This window comes from Prunus avium, chromosome 7 (assembly GCF_965620075.1).
Source record: "Prunus avium chromosome 7, drPruAviu1.hap1.1, whole genome shotgun sequence".
Taxonomy (NCBI): Eukaryota; Viridiplantae; Streptophyta; class Magnoliopsida; order Rosales; family Rosaceae; genus Prunus; species Prunus avium.
The window spans coordinates 6,906,203-6,933,573 of NC_142290.1; the positions used below are offsets into that span (position 1 = coordinate 6,906,203).

At 38.0% G+C, this 27,371-nt stretch overlaps 1 protein-coding gene, 1 non-coding gene and 1 pseudogene across 2 annotated transcripts; 2 read left to right on the plus strand and 1 right to left on the minus strand.

Annotated features, from left to right (window-relative positions):
• The first annotated feature begins 1,450 nt into the window (after positions 1 to 1,450).
• LOC148292922 (TMV resistance protein N-like) lies at positions 1,451 to 12,540 on the plus strand. Its single transcript, XM_088244503.1, has 13 exons — positions 1,451 to 2,072; positions 3,464 to 4,562; positions 4,680 to 4,958; positions 5,079 to 5,683; positions 9,941 to 10,782; positions 11,191 to 11,256; positions 11,326 to 11,487; positions 11,571 to 11,629; positions 11,675 to 11,794; positions 11,876 to 12,013; positions 12,062 to 12,184; positions 12,267 to 12,335; positions 12,421 to 12,540. The coding sequence occupies exons 1-13, from the start codon at positions 1,555 to 1,557 to the stop codon at positions 12,538 to 12,540; spliced, it is 4,200 nt and encodes a 1,399-aa protein (XP_088100629.1). The 5' UTR covers positions 1,451 to 1,554.
• A 743-nt stretch (positions 12,541 to 13,283) lies between these two features.
• On the minus strand, positions 13,284 to 25,885 carry LOC148292923 (uncharacterized; annotated as a pseudogene).
• Positions 21,222 to 21,328, plus strand: LOC148292924 (small nucleolar RNA R71). Its single transcript, XR_015825931.1, has one exon. It is a non-coding gene; the product is annotated as a small nucleolar RNA R71 (small nucleolar RNA).
• Positions 25,886 to 27,371: the final 1,486 nt, after the last annotated feature.

The window sequence follows — 27,371 nt, forward strand, 5'->3', positions numbered from 1 at the left end:
AGTCCAGTCTTCCTGTTACCCTTTTCCCTGTGCCTCCCTATTACTCTTCTAATTTATTGACACATGTCCCTATACTTAACTTTTAACTCTTTTAATAAAAATAAAACTAAAACAAAGCTAATTATTAAAGAGAAAAAAAAACAATAGCCACCACTATAACCACACCCACCCACCGGCCGACCACCCAACCTGGACAGCCAACCCACCCATCCAACCAGGCCAGCCAGCCCACCTCGCCGGCGACAACCCCTCTCCTAGCCGCTGCCAGAAGCAACCCCTCTTCTCTTCTATGTCCTGCCTCTTTATCAAGCAACACCAAACTCATAAATCTGATCTCTTTTTCTCCATGGCTAAAACCCATAATCCTTTCTCCATGTCATTTCTCTTATCTTTCTTTAACCCAACAACACCAAAAAAAAAAAAGGGGAAAAATATCATGGCAACATCAAATGCTAGATCTAGTAGATCCAGATATGGATATCAAGATCTCTCTCATAATTTCATAGGCTTAGCTGCAGCAGAGTTTTGAAGGTGAAGGGATGTTGAGGCCACAACACACTATGGTTGATTGCACAAAACATCCTACAATTTTGAAGCCCTTTAATGTTATTCTTGTTCGAGGCTTTAACAGATGAGATTGACTCTGTTGTTAGGGTTTTGAGTTTGGGGAAGAAAATGGTAAAGTAGGAAAAGAAAGAGAGAGAAAAGAGATATTGAGATAATAAGGTGTTTTTGGCGGCAAGGAGGAGAGGGGTTGCCACCGACGGGATGGGGTGGCTGACCAGGTTGGATGGGTGGGGGGTTTGGCTGAGGTTGCGTGGGTGGATGGGGCTGTAATGGCTGTTGTTTTTTGTTTTTTATTTAATAATTAGCTTTGTTTTTGTTTTATTTTTATTAAAAGAGTTAACACTGTTATGTTAGGAGTTAAGTATAGGGACATGTGTCAATAAATTAGAAGGGTAACAGGGAGGCACAGGGAAAAGGGTAACAGGAAAACTGGACTCACCAAACCCACACAGGCCACCCTAGGACATACGCTTGGAAGAGACTTGTCTGCCTTTGGGTCATCTTTGAATTTTTGTGCCACTTACAAACCCGCAATGGCTCAAATTTAGTAATGCAAATTAAGGGTTAATTTTTGGACAATTGAAGGGTATTTTTGGACAATTGGTGCCTTCTTGCTCAAACTTGCGTATGGATCTGTTCCAAAATATCATAAACTCGAAAAAATAGTAATATCCTTAATATTTTGTCGATATTATCGATATTTTTGTCCTAAATTAGCTTATCGTGTGGAATAATCCTTGTTGACGACTCGATCACCATCAAATACAAGAAGTTGCCTTGAAGATTCCTTTTCTTACCCTTTAATTTACTTCATCACATTCACATCGTATAAATAATAACATACCATTTACATTGGAAACCACCCATCAGTGTGAGTGTGAAGGAAAGCGTCTCAGTGATGATATAGCCTTCTTCTCCTCCAACTCCTTCTTCTTCTTCTCCATTCACATCTCCATCAGTGTGAGTGGGAAGGAAATCGTGTCAGTGATGAGTGAGCCTTCTCCTCCTGTGTCTCTTTCTCTTTCTTCTCCTTCTTCTTCTTCTTTCACTCAATCAGGGCCATACGATGTGTTTTTCAGTTTTAGAGGTGAGGATACACGCAAAACTTTTACAGACCACTTATACACTGCTTTGGACCGTCAGGGTATTCGCACCTTCATTGATGATGACCTTCCAGGAGGAGAAGAAATATCACCTCAACTTCTCAAAACCATTGAAGACTCAAAGATTTCTGTCATCGTTTTCTCTGAAAACTATGCATCTTCAAGCTGGTGCTTGGGCGAACTTGTTAAGATCCTTGAATGTAAAATATCAAAGGGACAAACGGTTAGGCCAATTTTCTACAAGGTGGATCCCTCAGATGTACGACACCAAAGAAGTAGTTTTGGCCACGCATTTGCCCACCATGAACTCAAATTCAAGGATGACATGGAGAAAGTGCTCAAATGGAGAAGAGCTCTTACAGAGGCAGCAAATTTGTCTGGGTCGCATTTAAAGGAGGACGAGTACGTATATAATTTCTAACCTTACATAATTGCATTTTTGAGGTGCCAATTAAACTTTATAATTAATTATACAATTAATACTAGAATCTCACACCAATACTTTTTTTAAACATTTTTCATTAGCAGTATTCTTCGTCCGCATTAAAAAATAAATCGAGTATTCTTTGCCCCAATATTCTTTGGCGTGCATAGAGATATTTAGTAATATACCCATTCTTAGCACAAAAATTATAAATAAAACCTACACCATTTAATTTCTATAAGCAAACTTAGAAAAAACCTTAAAAATAACAACTGGCTCTATTTAATTTAATTTTGATTATTAAATTACTTTAATGCCCTATTGAGTGTTTTGGGTTTTTATAAGCTTTTGGGGTTGGGTTTGTTTTAAGAAATCGATAGTAGTTTTGTAATTTATAAGAAGTTAAAAGCCTATTTGTTATGTTGTAAATGAACTTTGGGTGTGTTTCTAAAGTCCATTTCATATAGGGTATTTTTATAATTTGGGCCCCTATATTGGGTATAATAGTGAATCTCCCATAAAATAATGCGAAAGTTATTAATAATTTTATAAATGAAATATAGAAAATTCATACAAACCTCCTCTAAACCATAGCATACAATGAAATCCTAAACTTTATTAGAAAATAACAGGCGGAAATATATATTATCTCCAAGAAAAATCAGCCTTACAAAAAGAAAGAATAGCTTATTAAAAAAATAAAAAGATGTATCTACAAACAAAGTGAATCCAGCGAAGGCAGTAAAGTAGATCCATGGAAACCAGAGAAAGAAAATAAAATCGCGGAGCGAAAGAAGGAGAAAACCCAGAAAAATACAAACAAAAATCACAGAGAAAAAGAAGGAGAAAACCAGAAAAATAAAATAAAATAGCAGATTATCCGATCCGGACAAAATTCAAACAGAAACTAAAAAAAATGGATACATCGGAGACTTAGTAACATTGAGTGACCACCGAACCGTGCCATCGGAGAAATGAGAGAGGGGATAGGAAATGGTGAGAACAAACGGAGAAAAAGAGGAGAAATGAAAGAGAAGATAGGAAACGGTGAGAAAAAGAAAATACATATGTCAGGGAGAGAGAGAGAGAAGAAGAAGAAGATGAGGTCTGAGAGAAGGAAATCGGAAGAAGATGAGGTTGAAATCAAATCAATGACAAGTTGACAACTTTCTAGGTTTTTCCCTTTCTTGTAATATTTTCACACACCTTCCTAGGAAAATCACAAAGAAAGTTTGCTTTAGTAAAAAAAAAAAAAAAAAATAATAATCTTCTAGCAACTTATCTCTATGTTTACATAAGGTTTTCTATATAAATATAAATTATATATGAATCAACTTTGAATCTCTATCATATGTTTTTAAAATGGTAGGTATGAAGTTAAATTTATCGGTAAAGTCGTCGAAGAGATTTCAGTTCAACTGATCAATAAGACATATTTTGGTGGCCCAGCCTACAAAGTTGGATTAGAGTCACGTGTAACAGATGTCAATGAGCTTTTAGGTATTGATGGAAATGGTCGTTGCATGGTTGGCATATGGGGTATTCCTGGAATAGGCAAGACGACAATTGCTAAAGCGGTTTATAATTCAATTGCACGCAAGTTTGAAGGTATTTGTTTTCTGGCAGATGTTAGAGGAAAGTCATCAGTGTATGGACTAATCGAACTACAAAAGAATCTTCTTTGTCAGGTCCTAGGAGACAAAAACTTCAACTTGATTACTCTCGATCAAGGAATAAATGTTATCAAGCAACGACTGAGACATAAGAGGATTCTCTTAACTCTTGATGATGTGAATCAGTTGGACCAGTTAAACAATTTAGCAGGAGACGTTGATTGGTTTGGTGAGGGCAGTAGAGTTATTGTAACGACAAGAGACAGAGGATTGCTAACACGTCATGGAATTGAGTTGATATATGAGGTGAAGAAATTAGCTTACCACGATGCACTTGAGCTTTTCAGTATGATGTCCTTCAAAAGAAAGGAGCCTCCAAATGATTATTTGGTACTCGCAAGGCGTGCTATAGCCTGTGCTCAATACCTTCCATTGGCTCTCACAATTTTAGGTTCACATCTACGTAATCAGAAGTTAGAGTATTGGAATTCTACATTACATAGTTATGAAGCTCGTCCTTTTGAAGAAATTCAGAAAATACTTAGAACAAGTTATGGTGGTTTGACAAATCGTGAGCAACAAGTTTTCCTTGACATTGCATTCTTTTTCAAGGGTAAAGATATGGACTATGTGATTGAAGCACTAAAATGTCACAAGCTTGACTCTCCTGAGAATTGTATTCAAGAGCTCGTAGAGAATGCCATCATAACTATTGAAGACAATAGGATTTTGATGCACGACTTACTTGAACAAATGGGTAAGGATGTAGTTCATGAAAAGTCTCCGAATGAGCCTGGTAGACGAAGCAGATTGTGTTGTTATGAGGATGTGCACGAGGTTCTAACCGAAAATACTGTAAGTAGAATATGCATAAATACTGTAAGTAGAATATGCATATGTATCTACACATATTCTTATATTCTACGCAGTACTTGTATTTTTATTGTATATATGACGGCCTTAATACTACAGGGGACGAATGAAGTTAAAGGCATCGTAGTAAATTTTCCCGAAGATGATGACTTACCTTTGAATGCAGACAGCTTCTCAGGCATGAAAAACCTTGAAATTTTTATAAACAAGCATGGGACTCTTTCTGGAGATACCCTTAATTATCTCTCCAACAAGTTGAGAGTGATTGAGTGGAACAACTGTCAGTTGCAATATTTGCCATCATATTTTCATCCAAAGGAACTTGTTGTATTCCATATGCGTTGGAGTCGCATCAGACAATTGGGGGAGGGGTTTAAGGTATTTTTAAGTTATATTCATCTATTATTATTTCCAAGAGTTTTGGTAAAGAAAAAACTTTTGTATATTAATTGTCTTTTGGAAGCTTATCATTTGATCTGTTGTTTTTTGGTCTCACAGAATTTGGCAAAGCTGACATCTCTAAATTTAAGAGACTGTGGATTCCTAGAAAAAATCCCTGACTTTTCCGGAATGGAAAACCTAAAGTACTTGGAGGTAACTGATTGTACAAGTTTAATTGAAGTTCATCCTTCTGTTGGATTTCTCGATAAGCTTGTTACATTGGATTTTTCACAATGCTCCAACCTTACGAATTTTCCACCAAAGATTTGTTTGAAATCTCTAGAGAAGATGATTCTTAGCGGTTGCAAAAGGCTTAAAAATTTCCCAGAAATTGTGGACAACATGGATTCCCTGCGGTTATTGAATATCGAAGAAAGTGGCATAAGAGAATTACCTTCTTCAATTGCATATCTGAGTGGCCTCGAAGATTTAATCGCACATGATTGTGAGAACCTTACAACTATATCATCCTGTATTTATTATCTTAAAGATCTCCTTCTTTTTAATTGCAAATCACTGGAAAATATTTCTACACTATCAAGTATATTGGAACATGATCAGTTACCGAAGCTTCAGTATCTAGACTTGACTAATTCCCATAGACTATGCGCACACAGCAGTGATTTTTACCCGGCCAAGATGGAAAACTTTTGCAAAATCAGGTTCCTCTCTCTCTCTCTCTCTCTCTCTCTCTCTCTCTCTCTCTCAATGCCTGTTAATAGTGGTTAAGTTTGATGCTTAATCCTAACAAAAGCTACCCGGATTATTTTAAGAAGGATTAGAACTTATTCAAATAAAAATTTAGATATTTTCTCTTAAAGTACTGTTCTATAATTGTATAATTAAAACAAATAAGGATCTTAGCGCTATGACTAATTGACTATAGTCTATACAGTATATCAATTACATAAATATTCTACCAAAATTCATATTGAATCATCAATTAATTTTACGAAAATCAATATCACTTAATCTAATTGAAATGCATATCAAAGTATCAATTCAATAAACAAATCAAAATGCATACTTCAAGTTGTGCATTGCGCAACCTCTTCAAGTTTGCTAATGATTAAACGAATATATAGAGAGCCAAATCAGAAAAAAAAAATAAAATTAAAACATATTATAAAAAAGAAAAGAACAGAAAAACTGAAGATTAAAAAAAAACACCTAGAACAAAACCATAAGGAAAGATTTTTTTTTTAAAAAAATTTTAAAGAAGCAAAGCAGCTTGAGTTCACCTTGTGGGTCTACAGCAAACAAAGAGAAATCTTCTAGTTTCAAAAAAAGTAATTCCACTCAAGGGGATTAAATCCTCTTCGCCGCTGAACTTGGAATGCTATTGTATTCGTATATGGATTAATTTGATTACAGGTTTTGTGGCGTGGCGTGGAGTAAAGACTAAGGCTTTTTGGCAAGGTTTTTAAATAATAAAAAATTAAGTGCGCTGCGCCTGTGAAGCACAACAGCGCAGCAGCCAAATATAAGACATTGCTGAGGCATTCTCTCAAACAAGTGGTGGGCACCTTCAACATAGATCAAAGGGGCAAACCCAGCCACCACAATGGCTTTTTCAGGTAAGAGCAGGTGCAACCGCACCTTTTTACGCCTCTGTAGATCCGCCACTGCTCTTGGAGCAATGGCTATATGTTTGTGCCATATTTGGAAAATGGACCAAATTTGGTTTATTGTTTATATAAAGTTGCATGTAGCTCAGGTATGAGCTTGATAATGGACGCCAAAACCAAGAGGAATCGTCTTCAGACTAGATCTTTGGCTGCGAAAGGACGACAAATCAAAGGAATACCCCTTGAAACCAGTGGTTCCATCTGAGATATCCCTTCTCCTACCTATGAATCGGCTCACGGGGGCAAATCGGCAGCTGACTTTGGGCAACACTCAAGTGTTGTCCTCCAGCCTTCACCGTCAGCTGTAAGTAAAGATCTTCTGCCTATAAATATAGAGGTTCAACAACAGCAACGTCTTGTAAACACTTGAACAAAACTTCAAGATTTCCAAATAGTCAACTTCCTACCCAGATAACCAGTTGACAACTCCTGCGTTTACTTTTATTGCTCTGTCATCTCCATGGTATGATTATTGTTTAAACAATCAGTTTAGTTTCTTCTAAATAGCAAAAACCTGTGTAGATTGGATAGAAAAATCTCCAATCTCTTTTATATTGTAATTTGTTTTTTAAAAGCAGCTAAATGGAGAAATCTTTGGCCTTCGTTTCAACTTGTTATCATACTGGAGCTGGATAAAGAAATCTCCAACATCTGGAACCTTTTTCTTCCTGAAGTTTACTTTAGTTGCACTTTAAATACTTGTCATTTACCTGCTTCTGTTCACCCGTTTAGATTTATTTCCTGTGATGGTAGGGCAAAGTTCCCCATTGCCTTGAGAACCACTGACTGGTCAACAAGTCAACTTTCTTTAGTGTGGGAGCGTGCCACTGCTAGTGATAAAAAATCCTAACAGACTTCTGAAATAGATAACTTGCGCCCCAAGTTACTGATTTCTGAACAAGCGATTGTGAATTTGGGTGAGGAATATCTCCCAAGTAAGTTCTTTTCTTGCCTCAGACTGGTGAGGACTTTTACAATTTTTCACAGTATAAAACTGGCAGTTCTAGCCAGAATAAATGATAAAAGAGTGATCTATTTTCAGGCAGAGCTCTCCTTTACAAAGTTCAAAAGGGAAATACAACTACAAAAAGACAAAAAGAGGGCTGTGCTTCAATTTTTGTCTGAGTAGATGCTCCTGATCCGGGCTGGATTGAGTATGCCTGTGCTGGACTGGACTTTTAACAACTTCAACTGCTAGGCTTCAGCTGCAAATCGATACCAAAGCTTAAGTTTGGCAGAGCTTTAATCTATTTCAAGCCCTGGAAGGCTTTTAAACGGGCAGAGCTGGGATTTCTTCAATCTGAAAGGGGCAGAAGTGGCTGGACTCCAGCTGGAACTGTGCTGTGGTACCTGCTCTGCTTAGTCAGGGCACTCCATAAATTTGTTGAGGTTTTCGTATTTGTGAAAAACCCAAACTCTGCTTGCTTTGGCTTTGCTGAACCAAATTTGTAACGAGAAAAATCTCGTTTTGAATGACTTTCTTCTAAGTCTGAAAATTGGCAGTTTTGACTTGTAGCTAGCTTTTCTTGTAGCTTAGCTAGCTTTTGGTTGTTTCAATTTGCTAGAAGGCTCTTTGGGATCAAGTGATCATTTTGAGTGTTTGTCTTTTGACTGATTTTTTGGTTGTTTGATTGTGTCTGCTTTGTTCACTCTCTCTTGTATTTATAAGAAATGCTTTTGGGAGCGGGAGATTTGATTCTTTTAAACAAAGGGCGGCAAACAATCTCAAAAGATCTTTAGTTTTAAAAAGAAAAAGAAACGGAGTTCTATCCATTTTCTGGCAGTTAGGCCCTCAATGATCATTTCCTGAGACAGTCACTTCCCTGTATTTTGATGAGGCGCCGTACCTCCTTTTTCCAATCTAGCTGCTTTTCAAACCATGATGGTGAGTGTGATTTTCCATTTCAACAACTCCTTGTTTCCTGCTTATCTTTCTTTTAGAAAACACAGTCTGCGTATCTTTTGAGAATAGTGCCTGCCGAATTCTCCTATATATATATATAAAAGGATTTTGATCTTCCTCTGTCCGTAAAAGACTGGGGAAATTTTCTGCAGGAGCGTATTCATGAATTCCTGTAACTTCTCTCTGTGACTTTAGTTGCAATTTTTGACTTTTCAAAGTCAGGTAAATCACGTGAGTATGTTTCTCCTCTGGGCTTCTCTTTTCCATCTTTAACTTAGAACCTGCCAAGCCCATTTTTGGTTTCAAGCTCAATTTGGGTTTCTTTCGAGGCCCAGGTCTCTTCTCGGTTTTGACTGCTTCCAGGGCTCCAATGTTTGGGCCGAGTGTATCGCTTTGGCCCGTTTATTTGTTAATGGGCTGGGTGCGTCGATGGGCTGAGGGCGTCAATTTTAGGTCCAAACAGGTGGCCTGTTGAAAAAATGATGTGGGCTTTTGACTTTGGACTGGGCGCACCAATTTCAGGCCCAAACAATGCCCCCATTAAGTCTGAATCGTTTTTTAAACGGTTCCAGACTTAATGATTTCGGCTATTAATTTGTGCGCGCCAGTTTAAATTGACCCACGTCTATCACGTCTACCTACCACGAACTAGACTTCGTGGGAAATTGGTTAGTTACTAGCTAGTTACTAGCTTGTCTCTTCAGGTGGCGTCTTGTCTTCTCCTTCCCATGATTACGAGCTCTTTTTAAAGGAATTCAAAACTTCAGTTCCTGTTCAACTCAAACCCCAACTTCCTCAGACCTTGGTTTTCTCAGACTTCACCAGAATCCTTCCCTTTTTTGCTTAATCAATCCTTAGTCCTCTCTTTGTTTCTAGATTGAAAACCCAGAAAAAATGTCTTCTCCAAAAACTCGTGCCTAAAGCTCTTCCTCCTCAGTTCCTCCAGATTATATTACTGGGACTCGACTCGATGCTCATGCTATGGAGGTTCGAAGCAGGTTCCACCCTCTTGTCCAGAAAAAGTTAGATGAGAACGTTCTTCATTTATTCAAGAGTACTCTGACTCTGGGACCTCGCTGGTTTGGTTCTATCCCAGCTGAGATAGCGGAGCTAATAAAAAAGGATGCTGAAGCACCTCTGTGTTTCCAAGGGACTTCTGCCCTGGCCTCTCATTCTTGGGTCAACAAAAATTTGAGCCGTTCGTTTCCATCCAGTGAGGTGAGGAATAGTCCTGTGAAGTGGGCAGATTGGATTGATAAGCTTCTTCCAAAATTCGGAGCTCACTAGAGGAGGGCAGGGATCTACGACGCAATCCTGCTGTCTAAGCAGTCTATTAACCGGGACGAGAACCTGCTTGCTGCTGCCTTGTGTTTCTGTAATTCTGCCAGTAACACATTTGATTTCCGTGTGGGTCCAATGGCACCAACCCTGCTGGACATGGCTCAAATTTTTGGGTTCAGACCTCATGGAAGACCTGTTGATGCCGTCGGTGATTATCATCGGAGGAAGAATCAGGAGAAATTGGCCAAGCCTTTCACTATCTCTCCTGCTACCATCAACCAGAACTGCTCATTCTCCAACTATTTGAGGAAATTCAGTGTGGAGAAAGACAAGGATCAGCAACACATGCTATTCCTTTTGTACTGGTTCAACAGGTTTGTACTTCCAAACCGCTCTTCCGCTGTTTTGCTGGAATACAGGCACTTGGCAGAAGCCCTGCACAGTCATACTGACGTCGGACTTGGGTCTACAGTTCTGGCCCATCTTTTCAAGAATCTGCATACGGCCACTATGGAGAACCCCCTGAATTTATCTGCTCCTGGCTTATTCTGGATGATCCAGATCTGGTTGCAAGTATACTTTCCAGAATTCCGGTTTCCTGACATAGTTCTGCCTGAAAACCAAGTTCTGGCTCTTCCCTTGATGTCGGCAGAAGTGCCCAAGCACTCCATTGAAGAGTACCTGATGTGGTTCAGGCATTGCACTAAACGATCTGCAGCTCAGTGGCAGGTAGTGGTCAGAAGAGCATATCCTTGGTTCCAGCCTGGATACCGGCTCTTTGAAAAGGAACCAGAAGATGAAGCTGCCAGGACAGAATTCAGGAAGATATTCCTGAGTGTATCCTTGCTGAGAGATCTGCCTCATGGAGGTGGAAAGCCTCCAAACTATCATCTGGGGGGCAGAAGTCTATCATCCCAACTTCTGCGCAAGACAGCTTGGCTGTCCACAAGTTGTTCCGTTTAAATTCTACAAAAGTTGTAACCGAGCCACTTCCTAGAGGGACTCAGATAATCTGGAGGTGTACAAGGACGCTCGGTGCACAATAAACAAGATCAACAACAATCTGGATGGCCTCTATCCATCCTGGGAGCCAAATTCCTCCAGTTCTGCCGATTTTGACGCTTGATGGAAGGCCAGATTTCGCGGGCTGCCTACCTCGGTTACCACACTCAAGGTACTTTTTGATTGCTGGACTTGCGGGAACATATATGCAAAGGCAGAGGCCAAAAGTTTTACAATTCAAACCATCCAAGATATTAATAATCAAGTCATAGAAGGTAGATTCTCAATTTTGTCTGTATTTTATCTGTTCTGCCATTGTTATAACTCTCTAAAGAATCTATTCTGTCTGCATCAGATCCCTCTATGAAGAAGATCATAGGTGGACAAACAACTCAGGGTGGGGAGATGTTTGGAAAGCTTGGTATTTATTTTGTTCCTTTCATCTTCCTTCTGCTAGATTTGTTACTGACTTTATGTATCTCAAATGCAGTCAGTTCTGTCATTGCTGCTGGCGATATGGAGCCTCCTTCTGGTGATGAAGAGGATGAAGACTTGACAGAACAACCACCTGTTGAGACCACTCCCTCTGCTAGAAGGAAAAGAAAAGAAAGCACCTTTGCTCAGGGCAGTGCTGCCCAACCTAAAATCTCTGGTAAGATTATGATATTTTAGAATTTATTTCATTCAGTCTGTTCTATTCTGTCCGTTCTTCTAACTTTTACTTGTTCTGTGCAGCTGAAAGTCCTCCTCCTCCTCCCCTTACTAGGTCTAAAAGACTTAGGAAGAGGAGTGGAGTTGAATCTGATGAGACATAAGAGTTTGCCGTTAATCCAACTGAGGCCTCCGGAACTGATGATGAGCTGGGAGGAGCCTTTGAAGCTATTGAGCAGGAGAAGGAGCAAGAAGAAAAAGCAACAGAGGCCCCTTCAAAAGAGAAAGGAAAAGAATTTGAAGAAGAGGTGAGATTGCATTCTGGCCGCATAATCACGTTTGTTTCGACTTTCTCTTTCTTTAGCTTCTGACTTCTGTTCGTTTGTTAGAAGGAGATTCCTGCTGATGTAATAGCAGAAAGCATTGCCATGGCACAGAAGCAACGGGTCATTCCGAGGACAGAATTAACCAGTTCAGAACTGGCTCTTTTTGAGGATACCAAGGCAGAACACTCTACTGCAGCTGGGGTTTCTAAAGAACAGGCAGAAAAGTCTGCATAAGAGCCTGTGGAGCAGGCAGAACTTCCTGTCGCAACCTTGGCAGAGCAATCTGCATCAGAGCCTATGGAACAGGCAAAGCTTCCTGCTGCAGCTGCAGATTCTGAAATGGAGGTGGCTGCTGGTGCCTCTGGAGCCATGGTAATCCCTTGTTGCATTTTATTTCTGTTTATTTCCTGCAATTCTGTCCTATCCTTGTCTTTTCAACCTTCAGTTTTTTCAGGCGGAAGCACCTAGAACTCCCGGAACATTGGCAGTGATGGTTAGTCCTCTGAAGCCTCTTCTTGCAGCTGTAAGTATCACTGTATCATGACTTTCTTTTCTCTTGTTTCTGCCTGTTGCTAATCTATAATTCGATTTTGCAGATGCCTATCTAGTCCCTTCCTGGTTCATCTACCACAGCTTCCTTTGCTGATCCAGAACTGGCAGAGTTTGAAGCCATGGACTTAGATGCCCAACTGGACAGGCTGGAGAAACTGAGTTCCACTCCTAACTAGGGCAAGTTCAAAACGATGGATGAGGCCATGGAGAGGGTGAAAATCTGGCAATCCAATGAGCTGGAACTGGATGCAAATAGAGAAGCTGTTGACCAACTGATGAAGGACCTGGATTTGCTATACAGGCAGAACATGGCTCCTAAGCCTATACTTGAAATAAGCCTTGGTCTGGCCAGAGATGTGCTCAACCTCCACGACCGCTATGAGGATCTCAAGCCTACCTTCAAGACTTCTGAGCTCTGCAAGGCCACTCATGAAGCCAACTTGGCCAATTACGCAAATCAAAAGGCGGAACTGGACCAGATGGTTGCATGATACAAGGGGGCCAAGGCTGTTGCAGACAGGCTGGAGAAGCAGATTGAGGAGCTTCAAAAACAGTTGGCAGAACGCAGGGAGGTGCAGCGCAGGCTGGGTGTTGGACTGAGTTCCAAGACCAAAGCCACTTTCCTTGTGCAGAGCCTGGTTTTAGCTTCCAAGCCAACTGTGGAAGTTACAGAGGCTTCAATTCACCAAGGAGTGCTGCTCCAAAAGGAACTCTCCATCAAGAAAGCTAGTCTGCAGGAGACCCTCAAAAAACTAGGATTTTAAAATTTCAAATTCAGTCTTGTAATGAACTGCTTAGTCACAGAAGTGACTTATTTAAATAAAAGTTTATTTATTTTGTGGAATTTTGGCTTCCTTGACAAACTAAAAGAAAATTTAGAGAACTACATCAAAACAAAACAAAACAACAAAAACAAAATTCAAGCAACAGTTTCAGTTTGTTGCTTTTCTATCCCAGGATCTGTCTGCACAACTTGTGAATCCCACATAGTTGGATAAAATTTCTTTAAACATTTTCCATTGATTGGTGCAGCATGAACTTCTCCCTCTCGATCCTGTGGTCTGTATGCTCCTAATCCGAGGATTTGGTTAATTATGAAGGGCCCTTCCCAAGTTGGTGACCACTTTCCATAACCAGCTATGTGTGTTCCAAGGGGCAGAACTGCTTTCCAGACTATTTCTCCTTCTTCAAAACTCTTGTTTTTAACTATTTTGTTGTAGGCCCTTGATACAGCCTGTTTTCCTGCTAAGAGTTTGTTGAGGGTATCAATCCGACTTGCATCCAATCTGTTCGCACCACTTCGCAAAACCCAAGGGAGGTGTCGTATAGCAGTGTAGCTCGGAAGTCCTAGTGTCGTATCCACAGAGAGCAGTGTAAAGAAAATAACAGAGATGAAAAAGAACAAGTGTGATTGAGAGGTTGATTTATGCAAGATTTGATTTAGAGAAAATTTAATTGATTAAAACACTAAGGCATTGGGTTTCCACGTTTAACATAAGCATGCAACTCTTAATAATTTGATCCACAAAATATTTTCCTTTGTAGTTGTTCAAAATAATTAAAGCCCTTTTTAATTTCCTTTAGAAGTATTCTAAGCATAACTTGTACCATTGGCAACAAACTATCAAAAAATAATCTTCATCAAAATTCTATTAATCTTTAGTAATTCTCTTCTCTTTTAAAAGCATGAAAGTTTTTACTACACAATGGGAAAAACATGATTCAACCCATGAAATAGATTATCAAACATTCATCAATTAATTAAAAAGAAAACTACAAATTCCATTTGAACAAAAACTACAAATTCACATTAAAGCTTAAGTTTGGATCAAACTAATAAAAATTACACACTTATATTAAAAGCTTTCTCCCTAGCCTTAGCTAGGGAGTTAGTTCCCCATAATAAAATAAAACTAAAAACAGAAATTAAAACTTAGAAAGATATGGAGGAAGGAGAGAAAGCTCAAGTTGTGAGGCTTGGTGTGTTTTTACAATGCCATAGCTCCTCCTATTTATAGGAAAATGGGAGCAATTCTAAATTCATTAAATCCCTCCATTCATGAATTTAATATGTATTCCACTTGCCATCAAACCAATTGCCAATTTGCTTCCATTACTTATTCCATAGTGTTGATGACTCCATTCTCCAAAATCTTCATCTTCTTCAATGCACAACCGTAACCCATCTCTTCATTGTTTCTTCTTTTGGCATGGGTGTGGCACTTCATGCATTCTTTTCAATTCTTTTCTTCTTGGTTGCTCCATCCATTGCTTCTTTTCCTTTCTTTTATGCCATGGTGTGGCACTAATCTTCATCATTCATTTGGTCATTCCCAACTATAAATTGTTTAATGCCACCAAGTCTCTCTTTGATAATTCCTCAACCTTAAGATAAAATAATGAAATCATCATCAATTATGTAATGGGTATGTAAGCAAGTGCAAAAGTGAAAAACAAACCTAATTAACTAAAATTGTAAGAAAATCAATTACTAACAAATATATTTAGGGATAATAAATGTGATAGTTTATGTGCTCATCAAATACCCCCAAACCTATAATTTGCTAGTCCTCGAGCAAACCAAAATGAAAAATTAAGCATAAATGAAAACTAACTAAGCCACTTTCGTAGGGATCTCGATTGCATTTAGCGTATGCAATAAGCCTTTAAACCCCTAGGTTGCCCTAGTGGACGAGTTATAGTCTCGTGAGGGTTTTCAGGGATGATACCCACAAACATTTGAAATTTTAAGTAACTCTCCTGCCAAATCATCATCAAGAATGTTAAAGCTCAAAAACCAAAATTCTCAATTCATGAACAAATTTAAAAGAGCGAACACAAATCCAAAACTTTAAGTTCTCCCAGTCTAAAGTCAAAGTCATTTATCACCATTAATAAACTTTTCATTTGCTTTCTTTGGTGTAAAGTGAACTAACACAGTTGAGAAGACAAAAATTCAATCATAATCACACCATCCTTGCTATCTTAGATTTTTTTTTTTAATAATAAATATATACATGCTATTATGTGGACTGTGCAATGTTTAGCACAAAGGCCAATGACTCTCAAACACAAAGGCTTTAAGGCATTAGGTGTTGAAACACCCCGATGAGCTTAATAACTCGAGTTAAAAAGGCTACAAAGCTAAACAAGTCACACATGCTTTTTTTTTTTTTTTTTTTTTTTTAAGAACTTCACGGTTTGATGCGAACACTCACTACTGATTAGGCAAGAGGCCCGGTTACTAAGTGAAAGTTCTCTTTTTATTCTTTTTTATTCTTTTTTCTTTTTTTAAGACAACAAAGATAAATACAATCAATCTCAAACTCTATCTTCTCAAGCGCATTAGTGTGAGTGTGAATTTTTCAAAGCTTAGCTCATAAATCATTCATTAAGTAGAAATAAATGAAAAAGACTAAAGACTGGATTAGTTATCGTATCACTCAAGTGTTCTCAATTTTAAACTCATGCATGAATATCAAATCTCAATTTAATGCAAATATATTTCGATGACAACAAGCATAGAGGGTTTATTTATTTATTTAAATAAAATTTACAAACACACAAATTGCTAGAAATAATTCCACTTCCCCCCAACTTGAATGAAACATTGTCCTCAATGTGTAAAACTTAGAAATAAGCAATGTTATAACAACAAATGAAGGGTATTAAAGTAAATAAAAAAAATTAAAATACAAAATAAATAGAAAATACAATTACAAAACAAATAACAAACAAACAAAAGAAACAGGAACCCTTAATCACACAAGTATACAAGCAACTCATGGATGACCAGTTAAGGGCCTCAGAAAAGACAGCCAGGGGTTCCGGGAAGGTTGGAGGGGTCACAATGGTCCCGCTTAAAACCCAAACTTCTTAGACACCGAAAGTGTCGCCTAAAGAACTCCTAGACACTGTATTGACAGAGACGCTCATTGGAGTTACCAAAAGTCAACTCATATTATTTTAATTATTAAAAAAAAACAACTTAAAATAATAACAAAATAAGTAAAGAGAAAGGATTGGAATGCTCCCCCTTGAAGCGATTAGGTCGAGCATGATACCAAGTAAAGATAGTCTGAAAATTCAATCCTGATAAACAGGATTCTCCAAGTGAATCGTGTCATCTTGCAAAACAAAATTCTCCAAAAATGGTTTAAGACGTTGACCATTAACTTTAAAAACATTACCATTCTTTGGATCCTCAATCTCTACTGCTCCAAAAGGAAAAACTTTTGTGACCACAAATGGACCTATCCATCTGGAACGTAGTTTACCAGGAAAAATATGCAATCTTGAATTATATAAGAGAACTTTCTATGATGGTTCAAAGTTTTTCCTCAAAATATTTCTATCATGAAAAACCTTCATTTTCTCTTTGTAAATTCGAGAGTTTTCATAAGCATCATTCCTTAATTCTGCCAACTCATTCAACTGAAGCTTCCTATTCGAACTTGCATTATTTAAACCAAAATTAAACAATTTAATTGTCCAATATGCCTTATGTTCAAGTTCAACTGGTAAATGACAAGCCTTACCGTAGACAAGTCTGTATGGTGACATCCCTATGGGGGATTTGTATGCTGTACGGTATGCCCATAAAGCATCAGTTAATCTCAAAGACCAATCTTTACGATTAGGACTCACAGTTTTTTCCAAAATTTGTTTTATTTCCCGATTAGCAAGTTCAACTTGACCGCTTGTTTGTGGGTGATATGGGGTAGCAACTTTATGAGTGACACCATATTTTTTCATTAAAGCCTCCAAAGGTTTATTGCAAAAGTGTTTCCCCCCATCACTTATAATAGCTCGAGGTGTTCCAAATCTTGAGAAAATGTTTTCTTTTAAAAACCGCAAAACAGTTTTATGATCATTATGTCGACAAGGAACAGCCTCTACCCACTTGGAAACATAATCAATACCGACCAAGATATAAAGATATCCAAAAGAAATAGGGAAAGGACCCATAAAATCAATGCCCCAACAATCAAATATTTCAATTACCAAAATTGGGTTCAAAGGCATCATATTTCTACGGGTAATTGCCCCCAACTTTTGACAACGATCACAAGTTCGACAAAAAGAATTAGTGTCTTTAAAAAGAGTAGGCCAATAAAATCCACACTGCAAAATTTTTGCAGCGGTTTTCTTTATAGAAAAATGACCACCACATGCTTCATTATGACAAAAAGAAATTACTGCATAGATTTCATTATCAGGTACACACCTCCTAATGATTTGATCAGGGCAGTATTTAAACAAATAGGGGTCATCCCAAAAGAAATTTTTTAACCTCTGTAAGAAATTTCCTCTTGTCTTGAGCAGTCCAATCAGATGGAATTTTACCTGTAGCAAGAAAATTAACAATGTTAGCAAACCAAGGTAATTCCGAAATAGTAAATAATTGCTCATCTGGAAAAGAATCATTAATTGGCAATGTTTCAATGGAATCCTCAAAACTCAATCTAGACAAATGATCAGCCACTACATTTTCTACTCCCTTTTTGTCTTTGATTGTGATGTCAAATTCTTGAAGTAGTAGGATCCACCTAATCAGTCGAGCTTTAGCATCTTTCTTTTCAAAAAGGTATTTTAAAGCTGCATGGTCAGTGAAAATAACAATAGGTGATCCAACTATATAAGAACGAAACTTATCCAAAGCAAATACCACAGCAAGGAGTTCTTTTTCAGTTGTAGAATAATTCATCTGAGCACTGTTCAAGGTTCTGCTTGCATAATGGATGACATGTGGCTTCTTATCCTTTCTTTGCCCCAAAACAGCTCCAACCGCAAAATCACTGGCATCACACATAATTTCAAAAGGTAAAGTCCAGTTAGGTGGTTGCATAATTGGAGCAGATGTGAGCATTTCAATTAATTTATCAAAAGCCTTTTGACATGAATCAGACCACTCAAATTTACTGTCTTTTAATAGGAGATTACACAAGGGTCTAGATATTGCACTAAATTTCTGAATAAATCTCCTATAAAAACCAGCATGACCTAAAAATGATCTGACATCTTTAACAGTTTTTGGAACTGGCAATTTTGAAATCAATTCAATTTTAGCTTTATCCACTTCAATTCCTTTAGATGAAACAATATGACCAAGAACAATTCCAGAAGAAACCATAAAATGACATTTCTCCCAATTTAAAACAAAGTTTTTCTCCTGGCATCGAACCAACACTTTTTCCAAATTACTCAAGCAATTATCAAAAGAATCACCGAAAACAGATATATCATCCATGAAAACTTCAAGAAATTGCTCAACCATATCACTGAAAATACTAATCATGCATCTTTGAAAAGTAGCAGGAGCATTACATAATCCGAAAGGCATTCTACGAAAAGCAAAAGTACCAAAAGGACATGTAAAAGTAGTTTTTTCTTGATCTTCAATGGCAATTTCAATTTGATAATAACCTGAGTATCCATCTAAGAAGCAATAAAATTCATGACCGGCTACCCTTTCTAAGATTTGATCAATGAAAGGTAAAGGGAAATGGTCTTTTCTAGTTGCAGAATTTAGCTTTCTATAATCAATGCACATGCGCCAACTTGAAACAACTCTAGTAGGTATCAATTCATTTTTATCATTTTCAACCACAGTTATGCCAGATTTCTTAGGTACAACTTGAGTAGGACTTACCCATTTACTATCAGAGATGGAATAAATAATACCTGCATCTATTAATTTCAACACCTCAGTTTTAACAACATCTTTCATGATTGGGTTTAACCTACGTTGTGCCTCCCTGGAAGACTTGGCTTCATCCTCTAAAAATATTTTATGAGTACAAACAAGAGGACTAATTCCCTTAATGTCAGCAAGAGTCCAACCAATGGCAGATCTGTGAGAATTCAACACATTAAGTAACTTACCTTCTTGCAAAGAGTCAAGTTCAGAAGATATTACCACTGGAAAAGTGTTGTTGGACCCCAAGAATGCATGTTTAAGTCCTGTGGGTAAAGGCTTCAATTCCAGCTTAGGAACTTCCACATTTGATGGCAATGTCTTTTCCTTCCGAGGTAGAAGCTTCTCAAACCTTGGTGTCCATTTATCAACCTGCAAAGAATTAAACAATGAATTAAGATAAGTAATTTCCGGATCCTCAAGTAATTCAGATTCTTTAGAATTCAATAAAAGAGCCTCTAGAGGTTCAGAAATACTGGTCTTCTCAAATTGATCTTGCACAAGAGCTTCAATCAAGTTCACCACTGCACATTCATCATCTTCATAAGGTCGCCTGAAAACATTAAAAATGTTAATTTCCAATGTCATGTTACCAAAACTGAGTTTCATTACCCCACTTCTGCAACTAATGTGTGCGTCACATGTAGCAAGGAATGGACGTCCTAAAATGACAGGAATTTCATTTTCAGAATGCAAAACAGGTTGTGTATCCAAAACAACAAAGTCAACAGGGTAGTAAAATTTGTCCACTTGGACCAACACATCCTCAATTACCCCTCTCGGCACTCGTACAGAACGATCAGCAAGTTGCAACTTCATTGTTGTGGGCTTCAATTCACCAAGACCTAACTGCAAATGTACTGAATATGGCAATAAATTTACACTAGCCCCCAAATCAAGCAAAGCACAATTGATGTAATTTTTTCCAATTACACATGAAAGAGTGGGACTTCCTGGATCTTTGTATTTAGGAGGGACCTTATGTTGCAACAATGCACTCACATGTTCAGTCAAAAATGCAGTTTTCTTCACCTGATGCTTTCTTTTAAAAGTGCACAGATCTTTTAAAAATTTAGCATAAGAAGGGATCTGTTTAATAGCATCTAACAGAGGAATATTAACTTTGACTTCTTTAAAAACATCCAAAATTTCAGAATTTTGATTCAATTTCTTTGGAGGATTTAAAGCTTGGGGAAAAGGAGCAGGAAAATGATATTCATTTGATTCACCCAATTTGGACTTGTTTAGTTCATCATTATTCTTAGATTTTTCAACTTCCTTTGGTGAAGGTGTGTTATCAATTCTTTTACCACTTCTAAGAGCAATGACAGACTTAGCATGTTCAATTGAGGTTTCACACGAAGTAACATTCTTTGGATTTGGTTGAGTTTGAGAAGGAAATTTTCCTTTTTCATTTATTGCAAAAGAATTTGTCAATTTAGAAATTTGGCTTTTAATTTCTTTATTTTCTTCAACCATTTGACCAAACAAGGTATCATCCTTTGATTTTGCTTATGTTGTTCCTGCATAAATGCTTGAAGAGTATCGCTCAAAGAAGGTCTAGCATTAAATGTATTAGTTGCAGGAAACCGATGATTGAAAGAATTTCTATCACTTACCTGAGGTTGTGAATCATTGCTCCAACGAAAGTTTGGATGATTCCTTGTTGCTGGATTGTAAGTGTTGGAAAAAGGAGAATACTGTTGTTTGAAGTTTCCAACAGCAGCACAACGCTCCTCATAAGCTCCTTTCATTTCCTGAAAAATTGGGCAATTTTTAACAGTATGACCAATCTCATAACAAGAATCACATACTTGATTAACATCAGCTTGAAAAACAGGTTGAGGCAAATTTGATTTTTCCGTTTTCAAAGCAGCTATCTCTTTAGTCAAAACCTCAAATTTTAATTTCCAATCATCTTCTTCTTTTAATTGATAAATTCCTTTATTAGTAGAAGATGTGGCAATTCTTGAACGATCAGTGGTCTCAACTAGACTGGGGATAGTCCATTGATGAGCTTTTTCAGCAATTTTATCCAAAAATTCTAAGGCATCATCAGGGTCTTTTTGCATAAAATTTCCATTACACATAGACTCAACAAATTGGCGATCACGGGGGAGAAGTCCCTCATAGATATAACTAGCAAGACGCCAGTTTTCAAAGCCATGGTGTGGACACAAATTCAAAAGCTCTTTAAATTTTTCCCAAGTTTGATACAAAGTTTCATTTTCCTTTTGAGAGAAATTTGAGATTCTTTTTTTAAGAGCAATCGTGTTGTGATTAGGAAAATACTTGTTGAAAAATGCTTGAGTCATTTCCCCCCAAGAACCTATGGATCTAGCCCTTAATGAATACAACCAACCTTTAGCCTTTTCTTTTAAGGAAAAAGGAAAAAATTTCAACCTTATGAAATTAATCCTATCAAGTTGAACATTGTAAAAGGTGCCAATTGCTTCTTCAAATTCCCTAACATGCACATAAGGATTTTCACTTTCCATGCCATGAAAAATAGGTAGTAATTGAATCATTCCAGGTTTGAAATCATAATTTGGCATGTTAGGTGGAAACATGATGCATGAAGGATTTGGTGCACGAATAGGATGCAAAAATGTCTCTAAAGTCCTAGGTGCAACTACTTCTTCTCTCATTTCATCATTCACAATCTGAGCATTAATCTCTCGTTCATTATTCGCAATTTCTTGTTCATCATTCACAATTGCTGCCATGCTTTCAGATTTGTTGGATATTTCAGTTGAAGAAGTTGAAGCAGAATTAACAGTTTCAGACTTTTTGACAAATCTTCCTAGATGATCTCTAGGTCGCATAAAGTAAATAAATAAATAAACAAAAACAAAAACAAAAAAAAAACAAAAAATTATTAACAATAAGATGAAAGTTGGAAAGAGTGTACCATATGTGAAGAATTTCACATAACCAGCAAACCTCTGACCAAGGGGATCTCTGTACTCTTTGACAAGCCGCTCCCCGGCAACGGCGCCAATTTGTTCGCACCACTTCGCAAAACCCAAGGGAGGTGTCGTATAGCAGTGTAGCTCGGAAGTCCGAGTGTCGTATCCACAGAGAGCAGTGTAAAGAAAATAACAGAGATGAAAAAGAACAAGTGTGATTGAGAGGTTGATTTATGCAAGATTTGATTTAGAGAAAATTTAATTGATTAAAACACTAAGGCATTGGGTTTCCACTTTTAACATAAGCATGCAACTCTTAATAATTTGATCCACAAAATATTTTCCTTTGTAGTTGTTCAAAATAATTAAAGCCCTTTTTAATTTCCTTTAGAAGTATTCTAAGCATAACTTGTACCATTGGCAACAAACTATCAAAAAATAATCTTCATCAAAATTCTATTAATCTTTAGTAATTCTCTTCTCTTTTAAAAGCATGAAAGTTTTTACTACACAATGGGAAAAACATGATTCAACCCATGAAATAGATTATCAAACATTCATCAATTAATTAAAAAGAAAACTACAAATTCCATTTGAACAAAAACTACAAATTCACATTAAAGCTTAAGTTTGGATCAAACTAATAAAAATCACACACTTATATTAAAAACTTTCTCCCTAGCCTTAGCTAGGGAGTTAGTTCCCCATACTAAAATAAAACTAAAAACAGAAATTAAAACTTAGAAAGATATGGAGGAAGGAGAGAAAGCTCAAGTTGTGAGGCTTGGTGTGTTTTTACAATGCCATAGCTCCTCCTATTTATAGGAAAATGGGAGCAATTCTAAATTCATTAAATCCCTCCATTCATGAATTTAATATGTATTCCACTTGCCATCAAACCAATTGCCAATTTGCTTCCATTACTTATTCCATAGTGTTGATGACTCCATTCTCCAAAATCTTCATCTTCTTCAATGCACAACCGTAACCCATCTCTTCATTGTTTCTTCTTTTGGCATGGGTGTGGCACTTCATGCATTCTTTTCAATTCTTTTCTTCTTGGTTGCTCCATCCATTGCTTCTTTTCCTTTCTTTTATGCCTTGGTGTGGCACTAATCTTCATCATTCATTTGGTCATTCCCAACTATAAATTGTTTAATGCCACCAAGTCTCTCTTTGATAATTCCTCAACCTTAAGATAAAATAATGAAATCATCATCAATTATGTAATGGGTATGTAAGCAAGTGCAAAAGTGAAAAACAAACCTAATTAACTAAAATTGTAAGAAAATCAATTACTAACAAATATATTTAGGGATAATAAATGTGATAGTTTATGTGCTCATCACAATCCTTCCAGTTCTAGCAGCATGGCTTGAGAGTAGTCTTCTCCAATTAGTTCGTATTGATGGGCAATTCTAAGGGATTGGACTGCTATCTCCATACACATAATTGCATCATGGCCATAAGTTAAAGCATACGGAGTCATGCCAGTTGCCTCTATTTTTTAAGTCCTATATGCTCATAAAGTTTCTGATAACTTCTCATGCCATTGCTTTGGGTTCTTTTCAAGCATTTTTCTAATAATGTTGATTATCACCTTGTTACTTGATTCTGCCTGTCCATTGGCTTGAGCATAATAAGGAGTGGATTGGAGTAGCCTAAATTTGAATGCTTCTGCCATGTCTTGCATTTCTCCATATATGAAAGAAGATCCCCTGTCTGTAGTGATTGATTCTGGAATGCCAAATCTTTGTATAATCTGTTCTTCTATGAAAGTGATGATTTCTTGAGATGTGGTAGATTTAACGGGCTTGGCTTCCACCCATTTGGTAAAATAGTCCGTAGCTACAATGATAAAACAATGTTGTTGACTATTGGCTGGATAGATCTTGCCAATGAGATCCATTGCCCATCCTCTGAAGGAGCCTGCTGGATTGGTCCATGCCTTTGACAGGCTTCACATCCCTTGGAATAATCAATGCAATCTTTCATCATGGTTGGCCAAAAATAGCCATACCTTCTAATTAACCAACACATTTTTCTTCCACCCTGATGTGCTCCACAGATTCCTTCATGAGTTTCTCCCATGACCTTCATGTATTCCTTCTTCCCCAAGCACCTTAGTAGTACCTCATCCTTGCTTTTTCGGACCAACTCTTCATTCCACATAAGATAGTTTGAAGCCATGATTCTGACTCTCTTTTCATAAGGCAAAATTGGATACTGTAAGTAATTTATGATGGGAGTTCTCCAGTCGTCTTCAGTGATTGTGGCATAATTGACATATATCTCCATCCCTCTAGTCAGAACAGATGGCAGACTTTTCTTCCCTACCTTGATAATCCTTTGCACACAGTCCTCAGGCATTTGTATCCCTGTTGCTATCTGAGCCAGTTCATTGGTTGCAAAGTTTTCCTCTCTTGGGATGTGTTCCCAAGTAGCTTCTCTGAATTCTGTCAGAAGATTCCTGGCTGCCACTAGATAGACAGCTAGAGAAGGATTTAGACATTTGTATTCTCCAGCAATCTGCTTTAACACAAGCATAGAATCTCCTAGGATCTCCACAGACTGGACTCCTAATTCTACCAGTATTTCGAGGCCAATGATTAAAGCTTCATATTCAACCCTGTTGTTAGTGCACAGGAAGTCTAACTGGAAAGAATAACATTGTCTAATCCCTAGTGGTTCTTCTAGAAGAATTCCTGCTCCGGAGGCTATGTCAGGTTTTGATCCATCAAAATACAGCTTCCAAGGTGTGAGATGAATCGAATAGATGGGATTATTAAGGCAAATATGAGCCCTAGTCAGTAAATCTGCATTTGCAATATCCAAAGAATCCATATTTTCAATCTCTTCTCTCGGATGATCTGCTAGGAAATCTGCTACAGCTTGTCCTTTGACAGCTTTCTGAGGAACATATCTGAAAGCAAATTCTGTCAGAGCCAGAGTCCATTTCCCAATTCTGCCTCTCAACATTGGCCTTGTTAGCATGTATTTGATTAGGTCCGTCTTGGCAATGATATAGATAGTAAATGGCAGCATGTAGTGTCTGAGTTTCACAGCAGTGAAGTACAAGGCTAGACAAAGCCTTTCGATCGCAGAGTAATTTCTTTCTACCTCTGTCAGAGTTCTGCTCAGATAGTAGACTGCTTGTTCCTTCCCTTCCTTGTTATCTTGAGCTAGCAAGCTCCCAACGAACATTTCTGATGTGGATACATAGAGCTTGAGTGGTCTGCCTTTCTTTGGCAGGGACAGAACTGGCGGATTCGAGAGGTAGTGCTTGATTTCTTCAAAGGCCTGCTGGTGCTGTTCCTCCCACTTAAAAGTCTGTTCCTGTTTTAATCTTAGCAAGGAAGAAAAAGGCTGAATTTTCCCTGCATAATTGGATATGAATCTCCTTAGAAAATTAATTTTTCCTAGAAGACTTTGCAGCTCTTTCTTGTTCCGAGGTGGTTGAGCTTCTATGATGGACTTTGCTTTATTTTTGTCAATTTCTATGCATCTCTGGTGCACCAAAAATCCCAAGAAGTTCCCTGCCTGCACTCCAAAAACACATTTTTTGGGATTCATTTTCAATTTATGTTGTCTCATTCTTAGGAATGCCTTTCTCAGATTTGACACATGATTCCCTGCTTCTGGGGATTTAATTACCACATCATCTATATACACTTCTAGAGAATGTCCTATCATATCATGGAAAACAGAATTCATTGCTCTTTGATAAGTGGCTCCTGCATTTCTTAAGCCGAAAGGCATTACAGTGTATTCAAAAGCACCTATATGTCCTGGACACATGAAGGCTGTCTTGTGGATATCTTGTTCTGCCACCATGATCTGATTATATCCTGCATTGCCGTCCATGAAAGATAGCATTTGGTTGTGAGCAGCTCCATCTACTAACATATCTGCCATTGGCATGGGATATTCATCCTTGGGGGATGCTTCATTCAGATTCCTATAATCCACACAGATCCTTACTGCCCCTGTTTTCTTTTCAGAACTGGGACAATATTGGCTAGCTAATCAGCGCAAATGGTTGGCCTTATGAATCCTGCCTTGAGCAACCTTTCTATCTCTTCTTTGACTCTTAGTTCTGTCTCCATGGACATTCTTCTTCTGTCCTGTTTGACTGGAAGGTAGCCTTCTTTGATAGGCAGCTTGTGTCCTACCAATTTTCTGTCCAATCCAGGCATTTCGTGGTAATGTCAAGCAAAACAATCTCTAAAATCATGCAAGAGTGCGATGATTTCACTTTTGAGTGGTTCTTCTAGCAATGCACTGATGAAAGTGGGTCTTGGATCCTCTTCTGTCCCTAGGTTTATCTCCTGCAAAGGATCTTCCACTTTTGGTAAAGACTCATCTAGAGCTGCTGGTGCAAAATTTAATATTTCCTCCTGTAAACTCTCTTCTTGTTCTTCGATGCTCTCATGTGTGAATTCTGCCATATTGATGGCTGGATTCTATGCAAAGAGTTTCTTTTCTTCCCAATATATCAACAATCTTTTTGTAATGGATCGGATTGTTGCAGCTCGATCCTTTTCCTGTTGATTGGGACTAAACATCGGAGTTCTGGAGGTTCAGAACAAAAGGCATATTCCAGTCTTCTAGAGAACTGGCCAGACCATCTTCAATGAGCCTTTGGGCCGTGACACCTTGAGGGCGGCCGTTCTGGTTGACTCCAAAGAATGTGAAAGGACCAAGGTCATCATGATAATACCTTGCCTCAAAACACATGGCAGAGGGCAGAAATGGCTGTGGATCGGCCTCTACTATCTCCATGTAAACTTCTTCATTCCAAAAGGCTAGCTGTTGGTGCAGAGTGGAACGAACACATAAGCTTTGATGAATCCAGTCCCGGCCAAGCAATGCATTGTAAGTGGTAGAAGTGGTGTCTACCACAAAGAATGCAATCTTTAGTTTTTTGGTTCCAACTATAACGTCCACATCCAGAATTCCATAAGTCTTAGTGATGCCCCCAGCAAAGTTGGTGACGGTCAGACGTGTTGGAATTAGATCCTTCTTTGTTCTGGCCATCTTGCTCAGCAATCTGTGTGGCAAAAGATTAATGGCTGCACCTCCATCTACCATTACTTTGGAAATAGGAATACCTCCAAAGTTTGCAGTTATGAATAGAGGTCTGAGGTGATTAGCCATTTCCTTGGTTGGTTTGGAGAAACAGAGCTGTTCTGCAACTGGCTTCATGGCAGTTCCACCCGTTTTGGCAGCAGGTGGTTGCTGTTCTGGTGCCTCTTCCACTTCTGCCAGCTTGCACTCAAAGCTTTCCTGGGAGAATACATCTCCCTCCAGGGTGCTTCCTTGTCCTTCTGCTGCCCTGAATTTTTCTGACAAGACGAACACCATGTTAATGCCCAGATCACCCTGCAATAGGCTCTCCAAT

Excerpts from the sequence above, each read along its gene's own strand:
- LOC148292922 (XM_088244503.1), top strand. The coding sequence starts at position 1,555 with ATGAGTGAGCCTTCTCCTCCTGTGTCTCTTTCTCTTTCTTCTCCTTCT. Across the intron at positions 4,959-5,078 it reads AATTGGGGGAGGGGTTTAAG|AATTTGGCAAAGCTGACATC; the intron begins GTATTTTTAAGT and ends TTGGTCTCACAG. Across the intron at positions 11,488-11,570 it reads TGCCCAACCTAAAATCTCTG|CTGAAAGTCCTCCTCCTCCT; the intron begins GTAAGATTATGA and ends TGTTCTGTGCAG.